The following is a 26,485-nucleotide window of genomic DNA, read 5'->3' on the forward strand; positions in this document are numbered from 1 at the left end:
TTAGTCAAATGGGTTTTTATTATTTGCTCTTCTGCCATTTGGAAAAAAACCAGAATCCCATCAGTGAGTCGTTTCAAAAAGTAAGAAGTTATAGTTTTAAAAGGAGTCTCACACTCTTCAAAACAAAACAAAATAAAACAAAACTTAATAACAGATCTTTTCAGTTATTTTTCTATGTGAAAGCTGAAAAATACTATAAATGCACAATAACAGGTATGCTTCGTTAAATAATAAGCAATTTTTAAATGCAGTGTTTAAGAATTTGTTGTTGAACCAGTCTTAATGGTTCAGCTGTCCCAGCTTTGCTTTTCACTTCCACAGGCTGTAAATTTACTTTAAGAATAATCAAAACTCAGCTTAGTTTACAGTTGCATCAGTCCATGAACTGAAGCATTAACTGATCAACCGACAAGAATCATGAGTTCATAATAAAATGAGCAACATTACACTAATTGCAAATATACCTACATAACCAGAACACTTGTATGCTTATTTGAAATTTGTTTTGTAGCTGGCAAAATTAATGCAAAAGGGATAGGGTGTATTATCCCTGACAAATGCAGTTTGCGAGAAACTCACTGGTATCAAATAAACCTTTTTGAAATGCGATGACTTTTTTCTTTTGACAGAAGAGCTGGGTGCAAATAGCACCGACTTTTATATCAATGGACTAGGCCCATCACTTGCCCACTTTTAGAAAAAGAACCAGATAAATAACTTAGGTTTGTCTGTACATGGTACAAGTTCTACCTTTACACCCATCATAGTGCTTTCCCTTCAGTAAGTTCTTTAAACTGTGCAGAGGACAAACACAAGGGAAAGAAAAGCACTTTACTGAGGCAGGTCTGGATGGCCAGGACCCAGGCTGAATCAATACAATAAAAATTAGCTAAATCTACATACCTCCAAAAAACCACCAAACCCAAACAAAAAAAACCACCATACAAGAACTCTTACTCAAACAGCTTCACTTCAGATTTCTGATGTTAGGAGGTGGAAATACTCCTTGCAGGCTGGACAGCTACTGAGAGCCATGGAGCCTTTTTCTTGATGAATTTAGCTTAGTAACCTCCCCCAAAAGACAGAGACACTGGGTATTAACTTGTTAATTAATGTTGTATTCAAAGAGGGAACTCTCTCCAAGGCTTTCACCTGACAGGATGCAGAACACCTGGAGGAGACTCTTCCTAGAAGACTTACAAGTGACAACTGGCTGAAATCTTTGCCCTATAGAGATGACACAAAGAAATAAAGAACTCCACTGATTTTGATAGAACCATGATTTGTCTCTTTAATCTGAAAGACAGCCTTCTTCTATTTGTTTTATAGTTTTCACATGTATAAAATTTTGAGTTTTTTTTTTTTGTTTTAAGGAAATTCTATTTGGAGTGGATAAAGATATAAACTCCTAATCTCAGTTCATTATAGAATTATAAAATAGCCCAGTCTGGAAGGGATCTTGAAAGATCATCTGGTCCAACCTTTTGTGGGAAAGGGAACCTAGATGAGATTGTCTAGCATGCTGTCCTTCCAAAATGTTTGAGAAGTTGGTTTCCACAAGAGATTGACTGGAAAATGAATTACCTTTAAAATCCTGTAGCAACCAGCAACTGAGTGGAATATAAATTAATTCTGTTTTCATAGTATCTGTAATTACTAATTTTCCAGGGCCAGATTACATTGCTTTTGTCTTGACCTTTGCTGTTTATGATGACTCTTCCCTTCAAAACAAATGTGAAATATATTCCACTGATTTCTTCTCACTTGCCTGATTAAAAACTTGTGCAGGAAACAAATATGTGACAGCCAGTTTGGTTTGATAATTTTCGTTCATCCTGAATATATATAAACATACATTAGGAAGAGCAAGCAATAAAGACATACTGTAGTTATATCTTTCTGTCTCCCTGTTCTCTTCCGTATTTTGCACCATACATATTGTAGAAGTTTCTAGAAATTGTTGGACGTTTGGCTTAGCAGAGTTGGAATAACAAGTGTAAAAGTGCTGAGTCTAATAATCGTGTTAAACAGAACACATGTAGCAGTCACATGCATGAAATTGCTTTGCTAAATGTTAAAGTCAACAATGTTTTGCTAAGCTTTTTTTTTTTTTTTTCTTCCTAAGAGAGCTATATATTTCAGTGAAAATCTGCTCTTCATAAATGTGTTTTTCTCAGTGGTGGGCTTAACCTTGTTCTTTGACAGAGCTAGTGGAGAAGCAGATGCTGCTCCATATCTGACCTGCTCCAGTAGTTGTTTCTCTATGTGACCTATAAAGCATTTACTAGACCGCAGGAGGAGTTATTGTACAAAATAATTGAATGTATGATGGTTAAACCCAGACAGAAATGCACTATTCCAACTCTGCTAGAAGTCAAACACACTCTGCAGCCTGTTTGAAAATATTGTTTCATATCTCCCTTCCTGTGGAATTCAGGTTCAAGTGGAACCACGCTGCATGACTACCTGGAGTTGAGCTTCTTTCAAGGACACTGATCTCTTCCTGTAAATCCATCCTGTCTTCATTTTCTTCTTTGCATTCCAAGTTGGGGCTGTAGTGGCGGGGTTTCATTAACAGGGACTTCCTTTTGTTGACAGGAACGCCTGATATCTGTTCTTCAGCTTTTCTCTTCTTAGCCATGGAGCATTTGTAGGCACTGCAATGATCAATTGGCAATGATAGAGAAAAAAGTGGGAGAAATGAAGGGTAAAATGTTTAGAAAATAGCACCATCCTCTATTTTAATTCTAAGTACAAAAGTGAAGACTGACAAAATATTAATTCACTTGCAGTTTGAGCAAGTTGTGCTTGGTGGATATTTAGTTTTAACTCATGTACTCAAAGTTCAGGGCATAGGCAAGTCCCTTTTCATTTCACTGCTGCTAAAATTTGTTTAGAGGGAGGGGAATGAGGAGGAAGATAAAAGCAAAAAACCCATAACCCAATGTCCTTAATCCTAAATAAGTATATGCTAATCTAAGACCTGCTTTGCAGTAAAATGAATACACCCAGGAAAGGACGAACAAAACTGTAGTCTGATAATCCGGAGAAACAGCTAAAGGGAAAAATATGCCACCAGTTATACTACAACATCCTGAGCCTTTGGCTCCATTACCTTTGTATCAATATGGATATCCGATCATGCACCTTGAGTTCAACAGCACAAAACATGTGTGAAACACACTGCATCTTAGGAAAATTTTGCAATACGGGTCCCTCCTTCAATATCAGTCCCAAGTGTTGGTTTCATTTCATTAACTCCAGCCATAAATGCCTAGTTTAAGCTCTTCTCAGGTCTCTATACAGGCTCTGGACAAAGGCTCCTCCATAGAGTAATTCATCCCGCTTAAAACTAGATCTGTCTGATAAACAGGGTGATCCATCCCCTGGGAAAGGCTTAACCCAGCCTAGATGCTTGACTTTCAGATGACTGATATGAGAAGAAAGTGCATTATTTTAGAGATGAAGATTTTTAGCAGATTTGATACACTTCCTTCAGCTCCTATATGATCCACATTTTATCTGTATATTAATTTGCTTCTACAGATATCTAGCAAAGCCTTTGCTGCCATGCAGATGATCCATCATCATACTAATGTTACATCATACGACCCCTCACTAAGGAGCCCTGAACCTTCAAACCTCTTTTAATTATAGCTTTCTGTGTAAGTGATTTGGCATGACTTGGATATTCTCTCCCACAAAGTATTCTAAGAAATTTATGTAGTACAAATAATAGTGCTCATATTACATCTGTCAGAGATGGAAAAACTACATATATGAATCTATGTAATCCACTCAATGGTTTCTCGACCTTAGGCACCCCCAGGGTGCATTACAAATCTACACGATGCCCTTAGGTGCTGGATTTTGCATTTGGCTCACTGACTTAGCTGCAAGATTTGCAAAAAATCCATGTATGCAGAGAACTCCTATTGGTTACACATATTACAAGCTCAACAGCATAAATTAATCCTTCCAAGGTATCTTATGTGCACTAAATTGGCTCAGGTTCTGATTGTTTTGGATGAAAGCATATGACTAACTTGAGGTTTTTGTTAAAAAAAATACCCATTTTTGGCTAAGCACCTTTTTGGCAATCCATCATTGCAAACACGAAGGACATGGAAATACAAAGATCTGCATTTTAGGGGGAACATTAAAATTCTGCCATATGCATCTTAAACACAGGGGATATTCTTGATCTTCTGAAAGCTAAAATGCTATGGACACCAGGAATAGTGGATGCTAAGCACCTGCTGTAGTTGAATATATTATGGCTTGTCTGTTATTTCTCTGTTTATGAATAGAGGATAACATGAATATCATGTTAAAATTCAGAGTCATTGTCCCCTTGGAAAATCTGCCCATATAGCAGACATCAGAGATGGATGTACTGAAGACAAATATCTATAATATATTTTTAAGAAAATAAAATAAAGGATTTCTTAATTGGTATTTGTGAACAATTCATACCATTCATGTTGTTTCAGGAAAATTGAATAAATGACAAATGTTTGAAAACCCTTCACACAGAATTGTTTTTATTAACAAAAACCTTCACTAGGTTTGCTTTTGATCTTCCTCATTTATTTGTCAAGCTTCAAGTTTACCCCCAGTAACTGCTGTGAGAGTGTTTAGGACAAGATGAATTTCCAGTATTTAATTCCCCTTTGACAAAGCTACAGCTGTTTCTTACACAAACATAATTAATAGATTTTTAGAACAGAAGATCCAATTAGATCATCCAGTATGCCCTCCTGTGCAATGCAGGTCACAGAACTTCATCTAGCTCTTCAGCAATAATCCTGTAATTTGTCTCACTATTGTGTATCTTCCAGTCAAGTTAAGGAAAAACATGATAGGATGGTAAGACGATCGCTGTAGTCTTGCTCACTAAAGTACAATCTTTTTCCAGTAATTTAGTGTTATAAGCCCACCACAGTGGGCTGGCTATTAAACACGTTGGTGTTTCACCACAACTGTGAAAGATAACCCAACTCAGATGTTAGTAGACCATGCTCAAGACCAATGTGGGCGCCCTGCTGCCACCCGCCACCTGCAGATCTGCTCTGGGAAATAAGAGCCTAAGAATTCCACTTGACTGTAACTACCACAATTTACAGCAGTGAACCAAGAGGTTCTTCAGCAGTGCCAGGACAGTAGGCCCACAGATCTGCCTGGAAGTACATTGCTTATATTAGAAAGTTTCTCCTCTATGAAAGGCTGATGCATTAGCTTGTCCTTACCATATCTTTTTCTGTACACGAGAGGCCACTCACTCAGATTTCCTTAATAGCTCCCATCATTTTAAAATATGTGAACACATGAGATTCAACTTCATATAAAATCATTACTGATGTCTTCCACTCTGATTACAGGAAGATGTCAAAATGTAGCTGTTGCATTCTTCCTAGGAAGTGCCAATTGCTCTCCATAGGCCAGGAAGATATTTTTCATCTACAGCAGAATATACTCTTGCTTTTGCTGGCAACTTTGTAAACTGCTGGTTTTGAGTTTTAACTGGAATCTATTAGTTTGCAAGAGTCAGTTTAAAATCTGCCATGTACCAGCCGTTCCCCCTCTTTTCTACCTTACAGTCATTAAAAGTAAAAATGAAAATAAACCCCGAAAAACAACTTCACAAGTGGTTGCTTTCTCAAGTACCTACTTACATGTGACTTTTTAAGTATTTGATGTTGGACCCTGGGAATTCAACTACTCTGAAAAGAATATATGTATGCCTTTGTAACATTCATGGCATATCGATTTCACTTTTGTCTTAAAGTTTCTGTTTCTCTCTTTTCCTTATGTACACTCACACATACACATGCATGCGTTAGCACAGATTTGTCAAGCTGTAGTTTGTCAAATGGTAAACCTATAATTTAGCTTCTCTATTACTCATCTCATAAATTCAACATCTAATAGTTTTGTTGCTATTTATCAATGGCCTGCTTGTTGTCATGGAACACTGATTCAGCTGTCAAGGTTATTTGGTAATCTGAGGCTCATAAAACAGGAGAAGCTCTTTTTGTTATGAGCCCAAAGCCAATACATGAGTTTTTTCCCAAATTTGACTGTATTTAAATTTTATGAATAATAAATCATTTTACTACTACCGATAATGAGCAGATTATTTGTTATTATTATTACACCATTGTCATTATCAATGAGTTGGTTACCAAAACCAGTCCTCTGTCAGTTACCATAGTGTCATCAAAGAGGTTAAAATCTAAGACATATAAGACCTGGTTGCATGTTGGAAAAAAAAAAACCTATGATAAATCTTTCATAAGTATTTCACACCTAAATACTTTCTTTTTTCTTTTTAATTTAGTAGAACCTTCTCTTTATTTCAGCTCAGAGTGTATCTCGAATGGTGTAGGCAGACACTGGTAGTATGCAAGCAGAACAGTGCTTTGAGCCCCACCACAAAGCAATGCCTCCGAGCAAAAAGAGAGGTTTTAAACAGTCCTAGCCACATACAGCTTTTCCTACTGCTGAAAATTGTCATGCTAGTCTTATTTTTGGTAATTGGTTCATCTAAGTGATGTGTTTGTCAAGCCTTTAACCCGACCTTTAACCACTTTGTAGCCAGCAAGGATTTTTTTTCTTGTTAATCTGTTGGCAAGACTTCCAGATCTCTGGGGATTTTTTTTCTTATTCACAGCAGCCTGCAGGTTGGTAAAGCATGATAACAGAGCTAAGAATTGCCATAGTGGGTAAAACCAGGGGTATATTCAGCCTGACAACTGTGTTTTCTAATGCCTGTAATGGATGCCATGTAAAATAATAAGAACAGAACACACTGCATCTCACGTACACTCCTTAGCTTCAAGAGAGAAAATAAATGTTTTTGAATATCAAGGCACTTACACTTATTGTCTTACACTATTTAAGGAGCCCAATCCTCATGTGAGTTTGTGCAAGAATAATTAGTGGAATATTTTCATTTGTGGAGAAAATAATTTTAAATTCTTAGACTGAATTGCCTTTTGACTGTTTGCTTAACTATACTACAAAAGTAAGCTTTAGATTAGTGAATTACAGTTAAAGGAAACATCTGCTGATCTGCAGAATCATTTAACTTCACGCTAGTAGTTAAAAAAGAAGGGTAGCCTAACTTCTCCTTAATCATATTGTGAATAAAGATGCTGCCTGCTGCTTTAGGCCTTGATCAGATTTTGTTCACAAACTTTCAGATGCCATAAGATGCTGCTTAAGTTAAATACTACATTTTACTTATCGGGGAAAAGTTGGTATCTGAAGATTATAGGAGACTTGCCACTTACAGATGAACCAGTAGTTTACAAATGTCTGTCATGGTCAGGATTTCTTCTAAGAATTTTTAGGCTGAACAGAATCAGAGGTACGTAAAAAGAACAAAAATTCTGAATGTCTCCCCACCCTAGTGCTCTTCTAAGTCTGTTTATTCTTTAAGAAACAGATGAGCTGGATTCTGTCTGACTCTTTAACAGAATGGCTCCCAAAGTTTTAGGCTCTAACTGAAAGTATCTGATCCTCCAAAATGACACAAAAGTCCTGAACTCCTCATAAGCTGATGATGAACAGGAGAAACTACTAGAGCTGGATACAGAAAGCAGATGATCTGCTTCTAGGATGGATTGTGTGCCAGTTGAAATGACATTGATGTTATTTTTTAGACCGACCATGAATCCGAAGTCTAAAGTCCAGTCAGAATCCAAAGAGATTGAGCATTGGCTGTCTGATCACTGCAATTGAAAACCTGAATTACTTCTGTTAATTACAGCAACTTTGGATGAAAACAGCGGTTGGGGATGAAGATGGAGAGTGGCTCAATTTTTTGCTATGTCTTCAGGTCAAGATGATCAGATTTATTAAATTCCTTGTTTGCAAAAAGTGCATGTGAATTTTATAACTCAGTGGATTCAAGACTGATAGTGTTGTCAGCTTAAGAGCAGACAAAAAGATAGTATTAACATACTGTCTCATCATAGCCAGAAGTTGGAGCCTCCACAGAAAGACTGAAAATCCACAGCATCCAAAGACTCGGGTGATATTTCCAATGCCATGAAACTACTTACTGAATATGAAAGAATTAACATATTCTGACTATATACAAAGACAAATCATAGATTCAGAAAACAAGATAGAAACTACTTTTAAGAGACATGGTTTAGCCATAGATTTTAAACACAGAAAGAGAAGAATGTTATCTAAAGGAAGAAAGTAACCTGCATCTCTTCTCACTGTAGATATCGGAATATAAAATCTTAAGTGTGAGCTAAAATTCATTGACAGTCTAAGACTGAGTTAGACCAGAAAAAAAAAAAAAAAAGTTTTCTTTCTAATTTTTTAACATAATTTTTATAAGTATTAAAATATATTCAAGCACTATGCCAACAAAAATGTATGGCTTTATGTGAAAATATTAAACAAAACCCATTTGTTAACGGAACTCTGCTGTGATTTTTTACAGGTGAAATTTCACAGGCTAGTCCTGGAAAGGACCACTTAATTCTTGTCACTGAAAAGAAACTAAACATGTCTTTGCCCTGATCGCTAATCTGGAGTCAGATTTATTAACATTAACATTTTCTTGTATTTTGTAAAGTAATGAGTGATAGTAACTTTTAGACAATCTAAATTTAGACTTCATGATGGAGTGTGTTCTATTTCACAGATTCAGACCATGTGATGAAAAATGGTCTGGAAAATAGCTCTAGCTGGGAATTCCTGACAAACTATTTCAAGATAATTCATCAGGTAGAAGTAATTTCTTTCTATCAATATTTTTAAGCATTGAAATTGGAAGAACTTCAACAAATAAAATGTGTTAAAAAAATTGTTCCTCATTTAGACCCGGTGAATTGGCTCTAATATAAGTCCAGAACTAGCACAACTTACTCCAATGATAATTGAAGAAAATTTGACTGTTTCTCATTTTTTAATATCACACAAAAGACAAAAAATCTATTTCACCCCTTTCTAAGAAACCTGTACACTTGGCTTACAAGTTGCATCTTTGAAAGGTACAGGAACTTTTCCTGTGCACTGTGGCAATTCTAGGGTTAAAGGCTTTCTACAATTAGAAAAGTTTACTGCCATACACGGCCAATACTCTTTTTCTAAAATGCCAGAGTTGTGAGAAGTTCAGTCTAGAGCTGCCCCAAGATGAAAGGAATGCACAAGGGGTATAGATGGGAAGAAAGATAAAAGGGAAATTCATATTTATGAACAATAATATAGAACAAAATAAGCTCAGTAACTTGGGGGTATTAAAGTGTCTGTCTATATACACAAATGAAAGGTTGAGCTAGGAAAAAAGGAACAGAACTGGACAGATAATAATGTGGAGAAAATATGGTATCATAACTGAAAGCTGGCTAGAGCACGATATTAAAACATATATTTTATTTTAAAAAGACATATAAGAAAAGCAAAGGAGCTGCCATAGCCTTGTTGGTGAAAGAGGATTTATTAGCCCCCATAAGAAGAGGCTGGGGAGAAACGGGTAATGGTGTTGAGTCATTATGTAGTGAGCTTGGAGATGTTTCAGACAGTAAACTAAATGTTATAGGCCACCTGACCAAAAAGAATAACTGGACTGTGAAATGATTGAGCAAATAAAAAGAAGCATGTAAAAAGAATGGAGCAATGGTAAGTCAGCAATAACATGGGAAAAGGCACGTAGTTATGGTGAAATCTACCCATGCCTCAAGCTCACTGTGGTGCCTGAGGCAAAAGGACAATGATTTCAGGCTGCAATAGGCTCATGAAATGGCTTTTTTTAAAAAAAAAACCCTCTTTTTCCTTTTTTTTTTTTTTTTTTTACCTCTCGTCAGAAAAGGCAACTCAGCGAAGGACAGCACAGATTTAAATTCTCTTCCCTGGTTTGTTTGTTTTCAGTTTACCAGCTTGTAGGATTATAAGGATATTCAGATCACATAAAAAACTACGCACATAAACTATCTAATTGAAATACTATGTTAAAGGAATGGATGACTTCTTCATGCTGTCATTCATGCTCACAGACCAAGAACTCTATATGGCTCGAGTTGTATATTTGTATCCTTTTCTAACAGGTAAGCTATTTTTAGTGAAAGCCAGTGAGGAAACTTAATTTTTATTGTCTGGAGCTCAAGAAGTTCTTAAACTCAGTAATATGAATGAATGCCCAAGATCTGGGCCAAATCCAGCCTCCCTAGCCTCTTTTTCATTTACTCACTCAATCTGTCCAGGTTCAGTAGGTCAATAAATTCCAGTGGGACCCAAGCCAAGAATTTGGCTTAGAATGGATTAAGTTTCTAGGCAAATCTACAGATCATCCACACAACCTTTGCATCCAGAAAGCTTTGCACGTGAGTGGTCAGCCTCCTAACACCAGTAAATGCTTAAATAAAAAGCATACTGGTAACTACAGTCTGATTACAGAAAACGTAACAAAAAATAAGATGAGCAAGATAAGCTTTTTTTTTTTTTTTTTTTTTTTTTTTTCTGACAACAGACAATGGGTCTGTAAACAATTCATTGTCAGGAGCCAGTACCTCGCCTTAATGTAGCAGGAGGTCCCATGGCTACATTCTTTTCCTTGCAATCTCCAGGCTGTCCACAGTCTGTTTCAGCTTGCTTTTGCTTGGCTGAATTCACCCTTGACATCAGTCAGACAGAGCAATTCAGCCAGCCATAATATTTAACTCATGATTGATATATATGAGGCAGAAGTCATTGGTTGGCATTTCAATCTCTATATGGCTTGCGGTCATCTACAGCGAAAAGATCTGTTATAAGAGGAAACAACCATTTGGGGCTATAAAGTTCTGATGCATTCTGTCACCCAGCAGAAGGCATTCAGGAACATGCAACTCTGAATTCCTGTGTAGTGTTGGGAGGATAACATTTACTGTGTGCTGATGAACACAGAAGTTGTGATGGGGAAGACAACTTCTGTAATATACTAAATAAATACAAGTTTTAGTTCATGACAAGGAACACACTACGATGCAACAAAATCTGAGGTAGAAAAAAACCTGCAAATACCTGTCTGCCAGTCTAACAGCCACAATTAAAGTGACATGGATTTGATCTACATTATAAAACTATTACTGAAATGCATATGTTGAAACTAATTAATTATTGCCCCTTTTTAAAATATTAACTGGAAGCTTAAAGCAGGAAAGTTGTAACACCACAATCAAATAGAATATCAAAGAGAAAAGAGACATGGATGCTGTGGGTGCTGGCTAGAAATGAACAGAGTAGACGTCAAAAGAGGCCTATAATATGCTAGAAACTCAACTAATGCATTTGTTATTGAAGAAAACTATGTACATAACTTATCAACTAAAGCAAACTAAAACAGAAATCTGAACATGAAATGCAAGTTTCAAATGTTCAAAGTAAATCCAAGAGTGAAAGGTGGAGGTCACAGTGCATAGATCAAAAGGTTTTAATATCTACAGGAATTAGGCAAATAATTCATCATAATTTACAACTTCAAGCACAGGTGTCTCAAAAGGAGTAGTATGAGATATAGTTCCTATTTCAATCATCTTAATGGTTACTCAGAACAGTTTGCTAAACGGTTAAGTCAAATACCTGTCAATCTCAGGGTTACCTGCAAAATGTTAAAGACATTACTTGTGGTCACCAAGAACTATATGGTCCTATATCTCTTCACAGAAATAATAACAATGTTTTTAAGAGTGGAAGTTCTTAGCTACCTTTTATAATGTCATTCAAGAATAACATTTTAATAGAAAAAAAATCTTTTCTTTTATGTTCTCTATACACCAGTTCCAAACATCTTCTGCAAGCCTTAACCCAGTCACATGAATGATTAAAAGTAGTAAACTTGGGGTGGAAAATATGTGAATTTTGAATTTATTTCTGTGTTTATTTCTTGTTGATTAGTTTAACAGTGCTGAAAGAACAACCTGTTCCTGAATTATGAAATCACATGGGAATAAAAAAGGCAAAAAGCCTGAAGTTCATCAACTCATCAGAGCTCTAGGAATGGGAGGGGCAGAGCAAAAGGAGGTGAGGAATGAAAGCACTGCCGATTTCACAATTTGATGGCTAATTAGAAGGGAACTGGAAGATGGAGGTGGAAACAAGGAAGGAACTTTGACACAACAGACCTATAAATTTGCTTGCCATTACAATTTACGTTAATGCTTGTTTTAATAGTTATAATAAGAACGGTTGACATACAGGATATAGTAACAAGGTGAATACCAGCACTATTATTTTATTAGTTCTGTGACCAGCGTATACTTACCTTTGCCTCTCTGCCTCACAGTAAACTGCACCAGGTACTGATTGTCCAAAGCTTGTTTGTGCCTGACTATTCAATGTTTTCTATCAAACATCAATTGCAAATTCACTTTTCCTTAGCATCAAACACAGATTTCCACAGATTCTTTAAGAAGAGCACTGACTAGCACCCCAGCCTAAATTCCTTAAGAGCCCAACAGTGTCGTCAGGAAAGAATAACAAATGAACAAGATTTACTGGGAATTTAAGAAAGTATGATTGATGACACCATGACAGACTAAATTATACCAGAAATCATGGACTAAGAGGCAGAGGTTAATATTTTCAAAGCCCCATAACCATTTCAATTTCTACAATGGCTAGAGCAGGGAGGAAGTTCCTTTTCCAAGCTGGAGAGCAAGCAGTAGATACTCTTAACTCATCATTCTGTTACCAGACCTTAAGAATAGGTCTGGTTGTTAATTGAAGATTAATGCCTGTTGTTTAATTGAAGATCAGCTATCAGTAGAAACAGCGTGACACAGATCTTTGTCTCAGGTGAAATGCCTAATCTAGATGTGTCATGGAGAAATATTTGACTGACAAGTTGGCAAAACTCTGTCCCAGACAGTTACCATCATAGGGAACACTGGGGAGGAGAGCTGGGAATGTATGCTGTCAACACCCATTCTTCAATTGTAAAAAAAGAGTTTTTGTCAAACTCAGACATGTCTCCACAAAAATCCAGCAGTAGATGTAACTATTGACCATGTTCATTTAGCATTTGCTAGTAAGTCTATTTGGACTCAGGGACACAGTTTGTTTCAGCAAAGCACATTAAGGACTGTGAGGGTATCATTCTCTCTGCCAGTGGGAGACAGATGAGTCCGCAGGAAACGCAAGAGTCCACCTCAGTTCTATTCCAAATTTGCTTATTCAGGACTATGACAAATGTGCTCTTTCCCAGCAGCTTCCAGAAAATCTTGAGTTTACAACCAACTCCTGTGGAAACAGAAGCCAACCCTAAAGGACAAAACTGACATTTTTTCCAGATGCAGGCTAGGAACAGACAGTTTTCTCTGTCTCACTTTTAAGCAGCTATGGGATAAGAGTGCTGTGAAGGTGATAACTACACAAACCAATCATAATTTCAGTTCTTAGTAAGGAACATCTTTGTGACTTTTTGTTGTTTTTTGTTTTTTTTTTTCATGTGCCAACTTCTTCCATCATCTAAGTACTGCTTTCACCTCTTCCTCAGATCATCTGCCAGACTGCTGATTTTTTTTCGTACAAATACTTCTTACAAAACTGCTTATTTTATGAAGCTCAAGAAGGAGTTAACAATGAATCATTCCTTTTTAAATGCAGCTAGGCATGCACAGTCTTTTTCTTTCACGATATGAACTTTTCCTGAGTGGCCAAATCATCTTCTGTCTATCACGCTGTGTACCATCATTCCATTACTGTCTGAAACTAGAGTTCAGATATAATTCAATACATACCATCTACCAGAAATTAGTGGAAAACAAAAAAATATTCAGGACTGTAGAATTAGTAATAACTACTTCAGTTAGCAAAATGGTTTTTAGTATGCTGTCAATACTGTTATTTATGTTTACACAGATCTTAAACATTTTGGATAAAGTTAAGGAATATTTTTAAATAATGTAAACCTTTTGAAATGCTTCAGAAACATTGATTGCAGGGTTACTTTGCTGGTTTTTCACTCTACTAATCAAGGGACAGCAGCAAGAGGTGAAGTGTCCAGTTACTCTTTCTACCAAAGGGGCACCCAGACACCTCTGCTCTATTACTTCTGTCTGCTAAAGCTTTCAAGATACTCATATCTCTAGACACTCACACTGAACGGTTCAAATTATCTGAATATCTAAAATGTTTCACAACATCTGGAACAAGACTTCCAGATAAAAAGTATCTTTCCTTACTTTTGAAGAAATGTCCCTTTTGAAGAAATAATCTAACACTACAGAGAGTAAGGAGGAGTGTAACTATTCCCATCAAAGGTCAGGACTGTTCTCCATGACTTGAAACACTCGTGCCTTCTGGAGTCATCATTAATCATTAGTGACAGAAGCCAGAAAGACTTGATTTCACTTCTATCTAACCCGCAAAAGAAACCCTTTCTATTCAGATATGGACCTAACCAAACTGATCGATGCTTCTGTAATCCCATGCTTGGATCAATCCAATTTGCTCTTCCTTGGTCTGACCCAGATGCCACTCCATAACCTACAGATGGTTCATCGTACTGTAGCCCATCTGTTAAATAGAACACAGTAATGAGAATACATCACACCAATATTCCTCACTTCCCTTTGGTTTTCATTCTAATCCTGAACACAGCTGAAGGTCCTGGTCCTTTCAGTGGTCCATGACTAAATCACCCAAGAGAAGACCTCTTTCTCCTTCTTGCAGAAGATGGATACTACAGAGATGCTATGTCCAAAAGCATCAGATTCCAGCCTGAATATACGGGACAGGGATCTGCCTTCAGCACTCACTTCTACCACATATTGTGCTTTGGTTTTTTTATGTTGCAATAAAAGATTCACCTCTTCCTGTGAGTAGTTTAGCTATCAGGGAAATCACCACAGCACTAAATTCCTAAATGAAAAATCATACCAAGTTGTTCATAACTAAATAATTAAGATGGGAAAGAGAAACGGTTCTGTTTTGAAGGACCTAATAATTTTAGCATCTTAGGCTTCAACACTGCAGGGTATACGCTAGATATAGTAAAAAAATACTTATAAATGTGAACTAATAACACAGCAGCATTAATTATTTTAATGCATAATGAAAATAATTTATATGATATTGAAATTTGTGATTCCTTAAAGCATATAATTACATGAAATCAGTGCAAGTTTAACATATGTAGGCATTGTGTACCTTGAAGAAAAGTACTATCCTCTGAAAACTCATTGCACTGCAAGGGAAGTTTTAGCTGTTTTACTAAACAGAAAAAAGATTAAAACCCAACTTGGCCCTTAAGGTGATACTCTTCTGAAAAAATCTTTATGCAGAAAGGTGGTTCTATTTCTCATGAAAAGATAGATAATAACAAAACCATGAACCATATTTCTCAGTGAAACCTTGGCTTTCTTGAAATCAATGAATTTTTTTAGCATTGAATTCCATTAAACAAAAATACAACCCCTGAAATTTAGATGAGAGAAATTTTTAATTCATTAGAGCACCTAATTAGTAATCGCAACTCTTTGTTTTGCTTTTCATTTATTTAATTCTCTACTTTTGTGAAGCACAACTTGCAGAATAAGAAAAGGCTAACAAATGCTCTAGAACCAATCAATGTTACGAAACTAATAATAATACAATATGAGCATGTAAGCTTATGTAGTCCCTTTCATGTAGAAGTATCCCAAGGCACTTTGTAACAGAAACTCAATAAGGAGTGCAAAAGTGCTTTGTCAGATAGGATAAGCCAGGGGAAAAGGGGAAATTAATTAAGCATGGATTTAAATTTCTCAGCCAACACAGCATTTAGAACCTTGGTCAGAAAAGACAGTGGTTCCCATATCTGTATCCAGGGAACACAACAGACTATTTCAGTCTTTAATTCTTGATAAATGTTCAATAGTTTTTCCACAACAATGTGGGTATGAGTAATAGGAATGCAGTTTGTAGGCAACGTTTCCAGAAGGCAGCCCCTCCCTCTCTTCCTCTAGTTTTTAATAAAGAAATAGATTCATAAAAGTTGATCATCTGACTTGTATGCCAGTAAAACCACTTGATTCTGGAGATACCCAATATGAAATTTGGTACAATAGAAATTACAAATAGAAAGTTAAGCATTGGGCAATGGCTTTGTTGGACATTTAGTTCACCATTTTAAACTAAAATATGTTTTTTTATGGAGGTAGTCCACACCTCTGACAGAGAGAGTGATCTCTTACACAGTAGTTCCTATGATAGCTTGCATTTCACAGGGAAAAACAAAATTACTTGGGAAAAACTACAGTAATTGATAATGCATAAATTACAGCTTCCCTGATGTTGCAGAAACTTGCACATCCTCTATTTTTCAAACATTTTTCTCTTAGGAACACATGGACCATCCTCATTTTTGGATGACTGCCTCTTCGGATTAATGCATCCTTCTGGTGCATAAATTAGGGATGCACAGAGGAAAAAGGAGAAGCACTAAATCTCAGGAAACTGAAGCCATACAGAAAAATAAGGTTCACAGTAGAGCTGAATGAGTGACTCACTACAAATAATTTATCCAAAAAGTTAGCCTCCGCTCCTGTTCATGGAATAGCAGTTTATAATTTCCTCAGTTATATTATAAAACAAAACCTTAAAATAGTGTATGTCTTCACTGCAAATAACTTCCCACCAATATTTCATGTCCTATCTTAAGAAACAGTGGCATTTTGATTGATCAAATAAATCACATGATGATGTTTCTGTTTCCTAGATGGATGAACCAACAAACACATACTTCAGATGCCTGCTGTGGTTAAGCAAGCAGCTCAGTAGCATAGTGGGTGTAGGCAAAATAAATGAATTTAAGAAAAACTCCTGAGGGTTTTTGCAAAATATTGTCAGTGTTTATATTGCAGCTGTGGTCCATTGTAATTTTCATTAATATCACTCGGAATTTACAGCTCCCTGTAAATATTTTCTTTGGGGGCATGAAGAGTGAACTTGTTCCAGAGAAAAATTGAATTTGATGGTATAAAGATTTGGTAATGAATAATATATCAGTCTTTCCATGGATTGTTCTAAACTCTTGGACCAATTATTAGGAGTTGATGCACATGTTATTAAGATTAAAGTAGTAATGTTAAAATTTTACTTGATTATTGGTGATCTGAAATATCCTTGCAGAATTTATGGTTTTGAATGGATTGCCGTGCTTTATGCAAATTTGAAAAGTACTCTCTGCTACTTCAATAAAATATGGAACTTCAGCAAGTACTTGAGGTAGAATGAGCCATTAGTGCATTTAGAATTGACAGTAGTATACAGAGACTATCAGTTTTATAGAAGCCACCTAACAAAACCTTCTGAAGGTTAATATCTTAGAATGTCAATTGTTAAAGTACTATAATATTTATTACAGAAAAAAGAAGACTGAAGACTGATCAGAAAAAATACTCTTTTGTTATGTGTCCTGACACAGGCTGAAGAAAAAGACAGCATACCAGAATCCTGCACACTTTGCATTAATTTTGGTCATGCTTGCATAATTAATGCTAACATTTTGCTTTTATTTTTGTATATTTAAAAATTGAATCTACATCAAGTACCATTTTTCAGATCTATGCTAAATGTCTACATAATGCAATTGCTGGATTCTCTATTTTACAGCAATACCCTTGGTATGAATTTATCAATATAATAAGAAAATAAAAGTGAAAAAATGAACATGAGTTCTTACCTGAGCTCTTGAGCTATAGAGTCCACTTGAACTGTTAATAAAAGCAGGAAAGAATGAATTAGTTTACACTTCCAGACTTGTTCTTTCTGCAACCTTGCACCTGCCTGCCTGTGATGACAGAGGAGCTGCTATCAAAACACAGGTGATTATTTCATGCTAACCACAGGACTGTAGCTACTAGTGGCAAGCATTAACCGAACACATAATTCTCACAGTTATTTTAGGATGTATAAAACCTTGAGTATGATGTTCAGTGGAACAATAAGAAAAATAAAAAGAAAAAATAAAAGAGAAGGCACTTGTTTTTACTGAAAATAGAATGACAAATCTCTGCTTTTCCTGAATTTTAATTCAATTTGGGAATGACGAAGGCTGGTGTTTACAAATATCTACCCATACAAAGACATAAAGCACATTGACAAAGCCAACAGGTGGTTTTAAGGATTACTCATATTGCACAGGCAACTTTTGTTGTTCCCACTTCTGGGAAAATGTTCCTGATATATTAATTCCTACAGATGTGTGTACATGTGTATAAAAAATACAGAGAAAGAAAATCCATACTTTTAAAAATATGTTATTAGCTTTTTGAGTGAAAAGGGTATGAATCCTCTATTAAATACAACTGAAGTCTGCTAAACCAGCCAGACTGTTTTCACTCACAGCCCTGACCACAGAGAAGACACACTCTAATGCTGAAGGGTGAATATCTTCCCTATTCAATAACTTTCAAGTTCAAGTCCTCTGTTCTCATGCTTTTAGAAATATATATGAATTTTAACGTTAACTTCAGAGAACATTACTCTCTGAATGTTCAGGGATGCATCAAAGTTTTAATATGACAACAGTCATGTTTTTTCAGAAAGGCTTGTCTGCATTTATCCCCTTGTCTGTGGACAGTTTGTGGCACTCTCACACTCTTCCTCTGTCCTTTCCTAAGTGAAGTCTAGCACTTTTCACCCTTTTGGTCGATTGAAACAACAGAACTTAGCCAAACCACACTTTAATTTTTCATTCTGACCTCAACTTGAAGCTAAAGGCATGATATTAACAATACAGAACTATGGAGTTGTGACAATGAAATAGTCTGCTTTACACAATCTTGAGAGTGCATGATTCACAGTAAAATCAGAGTGAATGATGGGTGCTTTGCACCTCTGAAAATAGTCATAAGGAAAAATGTTCACAGGGCAGGCAAAACTTTGACATTTATTTTTAAGTATCTCTATTTTTCACTCATTATCAAGAGTCACAAAAAGTGCTATGAATTAAAATAAAAAGTTATTTTCCTGGAAGAGCTGTATTGCTAGTCAATCATGCTTTCCAGATGTTGAGATCATTAAGGGCCTGTTTATCTCTCAGTACTGCATTTCCATCTGTTCCTTACAAAAAGAGAGGAATAGCTGGGAAATACAACTATGTCATAACTTTGCAAAATGAAACATGAGCACCAGCACTTAAAAAAAGTACAGGGTTCTCCCCTGGCCCATATACCTGTACTTTTTGATTAAAGTAAATTTACTTCTGGACCATTTACGCAGCTAATTTACAGATAATTAATGGCAATAGACAGAAAAACATTCAGTTGGCTAAGATAAAGTTTTGTACACTATTTTGAAAGCATCCATTGAATACTGTCTACCTCTACTACCTATGGAAAAACTTTGTTTGCATAATAAAAAACATAACCTTTATTTTCTTTGAGAAACAGCTCAAAAAAAATAACATACAGTTGATTTTTTCTGCTTTTCTTTAAACCATAGCTAATAACACCGTGCCTCCGAATGCCAGAAGTCTGTGTCCTGCCTTGATTAAAAAAGCAGCCCTAAGGAAGCTACACACTCTCTTACTGCACATTAGGGACTGTGCACAGGAACTATCATATTTCATGGTGTGCTGGGCACAGGGTCGTGGAACGCGCTTGCTAACTCACCCTTGATTCCTTTTGAGCGTGTGCGCAGCTTTTTATTTTCCCCATCTGCATCCATCTGTAATATTAACACAAAGTCTTTAATTCACTCCTTTTGCCATTGAGAAAAAAAAGTCTCGAACGCTTTTTTTTTTCCTCCACATTTCCAAAGGCTAGACAGTAATAGAAAGAAGAATAATCATGCCTTATTAATCTTGTCAAAGAGATAAAAAGCCATCTGTGAATATCTAGTAAATACCTAGGAGATACCTTTAATGATACAGATTTGTTTAATAAAGTGATGGTTATGAGTGACTCTGTAAGGTTTAATGACAAAGTCCACAGGTGTTAGCTGAAGGCATAAGGTTAGGAACAGCAGTGCTCTATGACTGCTGCTTTCAGCATCCACCTCCTGGAAGAAAAGGTCCCAGAAAGGCACAGTGCCTACAGGCACTCTGCATTATTATTGTAACCGAAGCGTACCATAATAGCTGTGTTGGAACCTGCATTTCTGATAACTTCATCCTTAAAAAGTGAAACTCTCTTGCCTGAATGGGCACACTTGCACACGTACAGCTTTGAAATACTTCAGCATTTAATCAAGGGGTGAAAGAGAAAGTTATAGATTTGTATGACCTTTTGGGAGAATGTAGTATCCAGGTTTGTACTTCACATTAAATAAATCCACCCAACCAAAAAATCCAAACCCCCAAGAGGTCAGCTGCTGCTGTAAGATTTGTAACTGAAATACGAGAGGGCTTTCAAGATCAGCCGTTCTCATGAAACTTTTGGCTACATCTAAACCAGCACTGGAAATATGCACCTTCTGGTCTTGGATGTGGCCCAGACCCGTAATTGTAGGGGCAGGTTTTCAACCCAATGATTCTATTACAAACCCCTGAAATTCAAATGGATTAAGATTTTATGTTCTGTTGTGAAGAGCTGCAGTGACGTACAGCATACTACACAGCAGTGCAATTTTGTCAATGTTCAGGGAGACAAACTCCTCTTCTTTCTAAAAGTAACTCTTAATTTTTATGTAAGGAAGACTCTTTCATGAGGAATTTTCGTCTAGGCAAAATATCAGGAACTCTGGAATTCTTCTTCAGTCTATAGTAGCATCTTACTATTTATCTTTGCTTTGAATCTCAGTTTCCATTTGTAAAACGGTGATGATGAAAGATGCTGTAGATGAAGCAACTCCCATGTGTTTCTGCACATCAATATGCAAGAATAAATGCAGACAGCAGCATGTGATTTGTATAACTGTGTTTCTCAATAGGTAGATGCTTTCTGTTGGTACCAGAAGTTGCCTATACCTGGCATCTTTCCCTGCAAAAGGTTGCAAGATTAAAAACAATGTCAACAGAAGATCCTGTCTATTATTTCACTCTGCCTTTCTGAGGATCAGCAGAACTCATTTGCCCCACTGAGAAAAGATGCAAGAAGCTCTGTTTTGCCTTCTTCCATTTATAGAGTTTGAATATCGGAAGATGCTTTATTTTTAGCTTTATATGACTCAGATAACTGAGATGTTTTGAAGGTCTTATCTGAAAGAACATTGTAGAATATGACAAAATTGACCTGAGAAAGAAAAAGAGTAAAGTCAGCCTTTCTAGGGGAGAATAAGCACTTCTCTAATTTCCTGTTTTGTTTAGTTTTTTGTGTTTTTTTTTTTCTGTTTGTTGTTATATATGGTTACATATTGTATACAGCTCCTGTAATCAAAAAATCTATTTGCAGGAGAGAATGCAAGCATTTGAAAAGGGTATTTGTGTACTTGAAGAAGTCTAATTCTAGAACATGGGTTAGTGATATCTGAAATGAAGGTATAAATTGATAGAAATGCATCTCAAAGACAGACAATGATACCTTTTCTCTGTTTAAATTTACATCTGATGTTGATTATTATCAGGGAAGGAACATAAGTGGCTCGTGTTTACGTAGTGGGGCTGATGGCAACCTTTACTTGTTACTATCCTTAAAACCTGGAGAACGAGTTTTTGCAATGTGACTGCAATGGTAATGGGAAACATGGCTCTGTTCTCTGATGCTGAGTTGTGATTGAAGGCACTGACCTGCCATAGACTTATAATAGGGGAGCAGGTGTGGCAATGATGGACTTTAATTTCCTTTAATAAACCTTTTATGTGCCACACTTTTACTGCCATTCTATGCTCTCCAAGGTCCTGCACATAATAGGTTCATTACTTTTGATTACTATAGTCTATTGAGACAAACAACTCCAGAACACACTATATATTATGTTCAGTTAAACCAATATAGACTATTTATCCACTGTGCATTATTTCACCTGCAACTCTACAGACAAAATTAACAACAGCTCCTGTAAGCTAAAACTATTAAAACCACTGGTACTCCTTTGTCATCATTTCATAATAAATACCACACCAATCACAGTGCTGCTCTTTTAATTATGAAACAAAAAGTGTCCACTGCTTCTACTGAACAGCAGTTACTTTGGTCTAAATAGCACGTTGCGTTGTGATGAATATTTAAAAACTGCACAATGAGGGAAAACCAACAATAAAATCAATGCAGGTGATTTTTCTATTGATTTTCTTTCCTTGTAATAATTTGAAACTATGAGAGATGGTTAATCAACTTAAACCTAAAATTTATAGGACTATAATGTGTGGTGCATAGCACATATTAAAATAATCATCATGTCTGTGTTGCATAAAGAACACCGTAACTTACATTAAGTCCCGTGCATTAAGTTGAAAGTCATAAAAAAGTAACTGAATAAAGCTTTGAAAACATTTAAGTGTGTCAGCAAGAAGATCTCTCTTGCTAAAAATTTAAATGTAAAATCTTCAGATTTTGATAGTTCTTTCAGAGACTGCCTGATACTGAAAAAAGTGGAAAAAGTTCCTCACTTCTGATTTTTTTTTTGCATAGAGATTCATATATACATGAAATTACAGCCATGGATGGTCAGCAAGAAGTATTCAAACTTTTAAATCACTCATGAAACAACAAAAAAATTAAACTCTAAGTGGGAAATTCCATCCAAAGCTTTTAGAGGTAATTGTTATCAAGGTGTTAATTTGAGAAACATATCTTATTACTGCTATGTACAGTAAAGATTGGATGGATTCTGGAAGGTGCTTCGTGCTCTCAAAGCTGGGGATGGTCAGCCCTCCCTCCAGTCCATGTGTTGTTTCGAGACAAGAAGCCATAAGGGATAAATAGAATGGTCAAGTCTGCCCAAAACTCTCATGCGATGTTTTACTACTAATTTTTTTAGTCGTCAGGACCATCAGGTTAACATCTAAGTGCTTGAGAGGAAAATTTTATTCGGAGTTGCAATCCATATTTTTTAAGGGCACGCTTCACAAAAATAATAAGTGAATAGTGAAATAAATTCCAGTTTATCTTTATATATTACACCTAGATTCTCTGATTTGATGGTTTTAAACCCATTTAAACATTTTCTTTTCAAAATTTGTTGACACTTACTAATGGACTCAAAAGGAATTAGTGGGAGATATGTGGTCAGAAACTCAGAGACAAAGGGGTAGCAGCTATGCAGTCCCAAATCATTAAGCAAGCAGGCTAAGAAAGAAATGCTTGCCTTTTAATTGCTTCAGTTACACCCCATTTCTGTGTTATGGAAATTTACTGAGGATGTTGATGTTGAATTATTTTCTGAGAGCGTGTTCCAAAAAATCTCCCTAAGTTTATGAATGCTTTCTGTTCGACTTTGTGAATTTCAATTTGATCCTCCCTCCCTCCCCCTTTCCTTCAATATTGGTTGAGACATAAGGGTAAGTCAGTGACTAGATCCCAGAAAACTGACTGGAGTCACTGATGATACCACAAATTCTGCTCGGCTGAAACTGAAGTAACTTGCTCTTTGACTGCTACAGGATATTTGTGTTTCTCCAGATGAATTTGCTGGTGGAACAACAGCAATCATACTTTCCCAGCAAACTATTTCAGAGTTCCTGGCTGCAGAAACCAAATGTTACTTCTTCTGTTTGTACCATCCCACTGCAGTCATCGGACTCAAGAGCAGCACCTGGAAATACTTCCCTGAGCGAGAGAATCATGATTTGGCTCTGAGTTTGGTTTTCTGTGTGCCTGGAGTCTATCTGTGCACATGTGCATGTACTGATATTATAATGGGATCCAAGAATATGACTAACAGCTGAAAATAGGGCATGTGCAATAAATGATAATAATAACAGTAATAATAATAACTATTTCAGTTTACTTGCACGTTTTTAATTCTGAATTTCAGAAACTAAATTGATACTAATATCTTGGTAAGGTAGTTTTACAGCACATTATTGTGAAATAAACCATGACTTGGGGAAGGCAGTGCTGCTGACATAAGTAACAGTGAAATGCACCTCCTGGAAAGGGAAGAGCTGTGCACTTTCTAACTTCAATTGTAATCTTTGTACAAGCATGACTTTCCTGAAGTGGATTTCACAGTCCTGAAACAGCAGTTTACTTTAACCTAGCAGCTAGAGAAAAAGAAATCACCAGTTTATCTAGAGGTAAGGAGTATTAAAGTTGATATTTTGTTGTGATTTTCCACCTAAAAGTTACATCTGATTTTCAAAATTTGGCAAACATCTTCTCTAGGACAAAGATTATTTTGAAAGGTCTGGAAAAAGCATAGGTTTTTTCTACTATTTTTAATTTGTAAACTACTTGAGTTTGTACAGAGGCAACAGCTACATTTGGCACTAAACTCATGAACTTAACCAGGAATAAAAAAAATCTCCATGATTTTTAAAGCACACAAATCCACGCTCAAGTCTCAAACACAAGCCACAAAGTTCGAAGTTATAAGTCCAACACTGCTAAGCACTCCAAATATGTCCGTGCTGTACTGCACCCCAAAGTGACTCGACACTGTGTGACCCTCTCCCTTCAATAAATAATACCCTCAGAGAAAGCTTTTCAGTGCTTTTGACACTCATATTTTAATGGTGGTTTTTTTTTTTTCAATAGCTCATTTAAGAATCTAAGACATTAAATATTGTCAGAATATTGTCAGAATATTGTCAGAAAGAAAAAAAGATTTTTTAAAATAAATCTGAAAGCAAGAAGATTTCCCACAGCCTGTCCAGAAGTACAGAACACTCTTTGGCTGTCTGTTATCTGTGCTTACTGCATCTTTCTGACGTTCTACGACAATTTTTTTTTACTGTGAGGCATTAATGGCAGACTGATGGTGAGAAGTACAGGAAAAGAAGGAAGAGCGAAGTACACATCAAGCAACTTCTAGATAAAGCTTATGTATTCTGATTACTGGCAGTAAAAAAATCCAAAATCCAAAGACAAAATTTTTAGGAACATTGCTTGTACTGTGGTTCAAGTTTCTTCTTCCTCATCATCATGTTCTTCTTCTTCGTTTAATGACATGTTCATGGCCAGGAAGGAAAAAAAATATTTACAAAGCAGGTGCTTTTAAAGACTTTTACTGAAAATATATCTCGTTTTGTGATTTTGATTATTCTTAACCAAGAAGTCATCTCATCTTTATCTTTGAAACTTTTGCTTTAGTTTACACAATTCTATTCCTGATTTCTCTAGGAGAAAGTTGAATAACATGGAAATAATTGGTTCAGATGTATTCATTTCTCAGGAATTAAAATAAGTACGTACGTCGACTGAATGCAAACTTTAAAGCATGTTTATAACACATATAAATCATCAACAATTTGGTATTTTATAGTGTGGATGAATGGTATAAATATTTTTGAGAAGTAGATGTTTTTCATATTGAAGTCACCACTTGAAAATATGCAGCGACAAAATAAACCTTAGATCAGAGGCAAGCTTGAATAGCTTTGTAATGAGGATGATTTATTTTGATTCTCATTTCTGATTTCTGAGTTGTCACTGCTGTTGTATACTTCATCCATGCAACTTTGCACAACTGGCAGTGCTGAATATAAACCAAAGCCATATGTTTATGTCCTTTTGCCAAACGACTACAGCAAATAGTTCTATTATTCCCTTAGGTAATCAACGTGTGCCAAGTATTTCTATTAGTCTGCTTTACCAAGGCTTTAGAGGGCAGAGTCACAGCTTTATGAAATTAAGGGGCAACTGCTAGCTTTTTAAATTTAGAGAAAAATTATATAGTCTACCATACTGAAATGCAGCTCAACACAAGCTGATGTGAAATCCTACTTTCTTGAGGCTTTTTTTCTTGGATTTTTATTTTTGACATAGTTCAATGTTTTGTTACTATTAGTATATGTATTAAATAGAATTTTTTAGAAGTGTCAATATTCAAAAGGAAAAAAAATGCCTTGATCCTTGAGATCTTATAAAAACACACCAAAGTTTTTAGCCCACCCAACTGATATATAGTACCAAAAAACACCTCAATACCCATTATAAAAAAAAAATCACAAATAAGACATCCCTCTCAGATTAAATCTTAGTATAATGCGTTATGAAATATATTCTCACTCCAGGAGTCATACAGATTCAAAGATGTGTTCCTGTCTGTATGTAACGCTAACAGAGTGTAGTTCTGAAACTTAAAACCTAGAATATCTAAGTATTCATAAAAATTTATACCTTTTTCAATAGTCCAATATTGTTATACCTGACTGTTGAAGACTGCTGTTCTAAAACCAGCAGATGTTATGCAAGCAAAATAACCATAATGCACGAGATACTATGCATGAGACCACATAGTATTCTAGTGCTAATATAGAGGTATATTTTAACTCAAATGAGTTTTCATAAATAAATCATCCCACCTTTGAGTGTTTCCAGGTGAAATTATGTGCAGATTCCAAAGGACCAAATTCTTCACTGAGCCCAAGATGCCTTGCCTGATTCAACAGATAATCCTGAATTTCATTCTCTGGAAAACAAAAAAAAAAAAAAAAAAAAAAAAAAAAAAAACA

The 26,485-nt window shown here is 35.9% G+C and overlaps 1 protein-coding gene across 4 annotated transcripts in view; it reads right to left on the reverse strand.

Moving 5' to 3' along the window:
* ST18 (suppression of tumorigenicity 18, zinc finger) overlaps positions 1-26,485 on the reverse strand; it is a 166,448-nt gene that overhangs the window by 47,190 nt on the left and 92,773 nt on the right. For all 4 annotated transcript variants that reach the window (XR_001411385.1, XM_014937026.1, XM_014937027.1 and 1 more), the window contains 4 exons: positions 26,336-26,442; positions 19,602-19,656; positions 17,669-17,699; positions 2,467-2,657 (listed from right to left, as the gene is read on the reverse strand). Coding sequence is in view for 3 of the 4 variants with exons in the window: in XM_014937026.1 (XP_014792512.1) it covers positions 2,467-2,657; positions 17,669-17,699; positions 19,602-19,656; positions 26,336-26,442 (384 nt within the window). In the remaining variant the exon portion in view is untranslated. The remainder of the gene's footprint in view (positions 1-2,466; positions 2,658-17,668; positions 17,700-19,601; positions 19,657-26,335; positions 26,443-26,485) is intronic.

Source organism: Calidris pugnax, unplaced genomic scaffold (genome assembly GCF_001431845.1).
Source record: "Calidris pugnax isolate Ruff unplaced genomic scaffold, ASM143184v1 scaffold51, whole genome shotgun sequence".
NCBI lineage: Eukaryota > Metazoa > Chordata > Aves > Charadriiformes > Scolopacidae > Calidris > Calidris pugnax.